Source organism: Bidens hawaiensis, unplaced genomic scaffold, assembly GCF_021521415.1.
Source record: "Bidens hawaiensis isolate Kalapana, Puna unplaced genomic scaffold, B.hawaiensis_p1.1 tig00002977_1, whole genome shotgun sequence".
In the NCBI taxonomy this organism is placed as follows: domain Eukaryota; kingdom Viridiplantae; phylum Streptophyta; class Magnoliopsida; order Asterales; family Asteraceae; genus Bidens; species Bidens hawaiensis.
This window is the reverse complement of record NW_027491160.1, coordinates 1,088,482-1,093,946: the sequence shown is the minus strand read 5'-3', so window position 1 is coordinate 1,093,946 and position 5,465 is coordinate 1,088,482. Positions and strand designations below refer to the sequence as shown.

The 5,465-nt window shown below is 39.8% G+C and overlaps 1 protein-coding gene across 1 annotated transcript; it reads left to right on the top strand.

The window, feature by feature from the left end:
- Positions 1-2,567: 2,567 nt before the first annotated feature.
- On the top strand, positions 2,568-4,920 carry LOC143621879 (uncharacterized). The gene is made up of 2 exons (XM_077093169.1): positions 2,568-3,799; positions 4,632-4,920. Exons 1-2 carry the CDS (start codon positions 3,159-3,161, stop codon positions 4,918-4,920), a joined length of 930 nt encoding a protein of 309 aa, XP_076949284.1. The 5' UTR covers positions 2,568-3,158.
- The last annotated feature ends 545 nt before the right edge of the window (positions 4,921-5,465 follow it).

Sequence of the window (5,465 nt, the reverse complement as noted above, 5' to 3'; positions counted from 1 at the left end):
TATCTTGTTTTATAGTTTTATATTAATATTTCCTGTCACATCGCGCATATATTTTTATTCCGATGTCTTAATCTTAATATCTTTCATCTATATGCCGTGGCATACGATACTCCACCGAGTTTTCCATTTCTCACGTGAAGATTTTCCATATTAAGAACCAAACAAGAGACATCAAATTACAATTGACTAGATGAAGGAGCATAAAATCAGTACTACTAAAATATTAACCCTAATTATAACAAGATTATTAAAGTAAAATTTGAACTTGAGGATGACAAAAAAAAACAAGAGAATAAGAAATAGATAAATTAACAACTTTGTTGATGTGCATTTTTCTTTTGTAACATGAGGTTGATACATATACTATTAGAATTACTATTTAGGAGACATACACAAATAACTGGTACTGAAAAATTTTCAGCCATTCACATAGATATATTTACCCACACGTTTACAACACTCCCTCTTGGATGACACATTTTCAAACTTAGGGATATTGAATTACCGTTTCATTAACAACCTTGCTAAATAAAACTCGATGGGAAAAAATTTTTAGCTAGGGGGAAAAGAGTGCAGTATAGCCCCCCCCCCCCCCCTCTCAAGTTGTAGGTCATTACATTGTCCGTGCATGTCGCATGCCAATATCATGAACATGTTTCCTAAAAGTCATTGTGGGGAGTGTCTTTGTGAAAAGATCATCTGAATTGTTGCTAAATTGGACATATCTTATTTCAACTTATTTATCTTTAACAAGATCTTGAGTGTATGAAAAGAATCTTGGAGGTATATGCTTTGTTCTGTCAGTTTTGATATACTCTTCTTTCATCTGCAAGACACAACCTACATTGTCTTCGTAGATTGGAGTTGGACTTCTATCTTTCTCAAGTCCACAAAAAGTTACTATGAGTTGTATCATAGATCTTAACCAAACCCTCTCTCTCTGGAAGCTTCATGTAGTGTAATGACTTCAGCATGATTTGAGAATGTTGCAACAAGTGTTTGTTTCTAAGAGCGCCACGAAATTGCAGTTCCTCCATGTAACATCCCGGAAAATTCCATATTAATATTGGACCAAAATTGACAACTTTGGTAGATGAGGGATTTAAAATTTCTTCAAAATAAATAGAATATATAAAATATGAAGGTAAAACCATCCATATTGGAGAATAGGGATCAGCAAATTCAGGACTGGTACCGGTTGGTGCCGGTATCGTACCGGTACCGAAATTGGTACAAATTTGGTACCGTCGGTACCAAATCGGTGCCAAAGTTTTGGGTTTCAGTATCGGGACCGGTATTTCCCGAACTTTTTACCTTTGGTACCGATACCGAATCGAAGATTTCGGTACCGGTACCAAAAATTTGCGATTTTCGGGACCAGGACCGGGACCGGGACCGGTCGGTACCAGTACGGTACCGATCTCATCCCTATTGGAGAAATAAGAAAAATGGATTCATTCCATAAGGAAATGAAGAAAGTTCATCCATATGGAAAGAAGGAAGAAAGTGAAAGCATTCCACATGGTTATAAATAAGAAAGAAAACTTTCATCCCACATGGAAATGAGGAAGAAAATGGAAACTCTTTATAAGGAAGAGAATTTTCATAGTAATATTCTTATGTGGCTAACCACTCTCACTAGTCCTAGCGGAGGATGCGAAGCACCCGACGCGCACGAGGTTGGGCGATTGAAACAATGTGGCGCTTTGATGGCACACTTTGGATGCGCACGGGCTCGAGCGATGGGCGCAATGTGACGCTTTGATGGCGCACGCTCGCATTGTCGCGAGCCGCATAAAGGTCGCTTTAGTATTTTTGGAGAGTACAAGGACCAAAAGAGTAAATTATGAATTTCCTTCCTTTGCGCTACGCGAACAGATAGGATATAAAATCTTCGCGCTACGCGAAAGACAAAATACTGAAATCGACATTGAACAACTTCGCGCTATGTGAAGTACCAAACCATGATTCCTTCACACTACACAAGGTAACCTAATCCTCATGTATGACACGTGGCGACACGTGACAAGCCGTCTGATGACTCAGCAATATAAAGACGGTTCGTGCGACGCGAATGGCTAGACTGTTTGTCCTTCGCGTTATGGGAAGGATCAGAACATTTAATATAAATAGGAGGGCTAACGGCACCGTTATATTCACACGATTTCAAAAGCCAACCACATACGTCTACTTGTATTAATACCGGTGAGATGTTAATATTAGGGTGGGAGGGTGGGAACCCGTCAGAACCTGCCAAAACATCTAATCAGCGTTTGACGACTCATTATAAACAACCGAAACTCAGAAGACTTTCAATTACCCGTTCTCTCTCTCTCTCACATCTCCTTTCTACGGATTGTAACACCCGTGGAAGATACCAATGGGCGTTTTTTTTGGGTGGTGACAATGTTGCCGGACCACCCGCAAGCCACTACCCGCTCCCACCCCACCACCCTTCTACCTACACCAACATAATATAGGGACATTTTGGGGATTTTAATTGTTACAATTTGCAAAACCCTACAACCAAATATACAATCTATAAACTGAAAACCAAATCACACTCACCACAACTGACAACAATGGAGGATCAAAACCCTACATCACCACCACTTCCACCACCGCAGGCAACCGAAGAACCCGACCCAAAACGACTCAAACCCACCAACTCCGACAACCAGACCGAAAAAAAACCCCGATACAAACGCCGAAAAGTCGCCATACTATTCGCATACTGCGGCGTAGGCTACCAAGGCATGCAAAAGAACCCAGGCGCCAAAACAATCGAAGGCGACTTAGAAGAAGCCCTGAACTTCGCCGGCGCCGTGCCGGAAAACGAACGCGGGGGTCCCAACCGCTACGATTTTGCTCGGTCTGCAAGAACAGATAAGGGTGTTAGTGCCGTAGGCCAAGTGGTTTCCGGCTAGTTTTATGTCGACCCACCTGGGTTTGTGGAGCGGCTTAATAATCATCTTCCTGATCAGTTTCGGGTTTTCGGGTTTAAGCGTGTGACGCCAGGTTTTAGTGCTAAGAAGTTTTGTGATCGCCGGAGGTATGTTTATTTGTTACCGGTGTTTGCGCTTGATCCCGGGTCTCATTGTGGGGTTGGTGAGTGTGTCGAGTGTTCGGAGAGAGGGTGGAAGGTTTTCGGTGCGGAAATGATGGGTTTTGAAGGCGGAGTTCAGTCGGGCATTTCGTCGAACACCTTGGGTGCGTTATCGGAATCTGAAAATTTAGCATCTTTGGATAATGGGAGTGGTTGTAAAGAAGCCTTGAACTCTGAACCGGTTATCGGCGCAATGGATGTTCGGGTGACTGGTGAAGTTACGGGTTCAGAAGTTGAAATTCAGTCAGGCATTTCGTCGAACACCTTTAGTGCGTTAGCGGAATCTGATGGTAAGATGGAAAATTTAGGATCTTTGGATAATGGGAGTGGTTGTAAAGAATCGGTGATTGTTGAAGCTGAATCTGATGGTGTAAATGGAGTTGTAAAAGAGAATGTGTTTTGTTATGATGATGAAAAGCGGGAGAGGTTTAATAAGATTCTTAAACAGTATGAAGGGACGCATAATTTTCATAACTTCACTACAAGAACAAAGGCGGCTGACCCGTCTGCTCACCGCTACATTATCTCATTTCATGCTAACACCACTGTTACAGTTGACGGGATGGAGTTTGTGAAATGTGAAGTTGTTGGCCAGAGCTTTATGCTTCACCAGATTAGGAAGATGATTGGTGTTGCTGTTGCCATTATGAGGAATTGTGCTCCGGAATCGTTTATCGAAACAGCCTTACAACAGTTAGTTCTTTCATTTATTGCTTTTATAAATGTGTTAATTCGTGTAATGTTTATTTCTTATGGATCAAATTGGTCAAAAATTGTCTAAAATGTTTCTAAAGAAAATGGACAATAAGTGTTTCAAGTCAATCCAATTAACCCATTTTGCTACTTATAGTTTCAACTTCGGCTAGTTTCACAATGGCTTTTTTGTGTTTTAAAGGTTGCAACTTTAGATTGTGACCTTAACATGTGTTTAACTTGCATGACACTGTAAAAATTAGGAGCCTTTAAATTGCCTTCTATTCCACTAAACTTGTTGCTAGTTTTCAATTTTTCGCGAGTATGATTGTTTAGAAAGAGCATGGATTAGCTCCTACATAATTTCTTTATCCACTTGGTTTTCTTTTAGATACGAACCTCTTACAGACCCTAATTTTGACCCAGAATTAGTTTTGACCAAGTTATCAAGTAAACATTTTATTATTTCTTCACTGATTTTTGGCCATTTTTTTACACATTTCATAGGTTTGACCTTAATTTTTAACATATTGTTGACCAAGAACTAATTTTGGCCATTTTATCAAGCAAACATTTGCGTAATTTCTTCACTAATTTTTTACCTTTAACTTTTTCACCCATTTCATGATTTTGATCTTGATTTTTTACCGTAATTTCTGAGTAATTTTGACCCAGAACTAACTTTAACCAATTTGTTAAGTAAACATTTCATAATTCTTTCAATAACTTTTGACCAATTTGTTCACCCATTTTCATAATTTTTTAACCAATTTTGACTTTTATTTTGTCCAATAGAAGCAGGACTCTAAATGGTTTTGTCTTATTATTGTAGGGATGTTAGAATCACTGTGCCTACAGCTCCTGAAGTCGGTTTATATTTGGACGAGTGTTTTTTCTCATCATATAACCAGAAATGGAGAGATACCCATGAAGAAGTGTCCATGCAAGCTTATGCAGATGAAGCCGAAGCATTTAAACTGAAACATATTTATTCTCACATTGCATCAGCAGAGCAGAAAGAGGGAGCTGTTGCTTTTTGGCTGCATTCTTTGAACCACCGAAGCTATCCAGATTTAGGCCCCGAGGGGCCAAGAACTCAACCAGTCAACCCGAATAGATAACTATGTGAGTCGACTCACTACTTGCATGCAGGACACCATAGAATCTAAACTTATTTATCCTGGGTTCATTTACACACCCTTAATATTATTTTTTATTTAAATTAGAATGAGGGTGGTGTGTTTTGAGTTTTGTTTGTAGGTTTCATATAACTCATTTTGAAGTTTGTAATGACAAGTTGACAACCATATTGATTCGGGTTAGCATTTGGCAAACTCGTGGACTTGGAGTTTAAGCTTACTCCATGTTTCGATTAATGACGATGCCTATAGTTGAATTAGCTGGATTTTAGTAAATTGGTCATGCGAGGCAGGGGTGAAGCTTATGAGGGGGCGGGGTGTCCCCGGTCACCCCTGTTTTTTCACTTTGTAGGGTAAATTTTCACGATTTCGTCCTAAAATTTTTATAGGTATTAAACCCGGTCACCCTTAGTGACTTCGGTCACCCCTATGACCTAGCCCAAGCTTCGCCATTGATGTGAGGATGTATTTGTCGTATGAGTCAAATGTGCAAGTACTAGAAATCATATTTATAAGTAAGGTTTGAG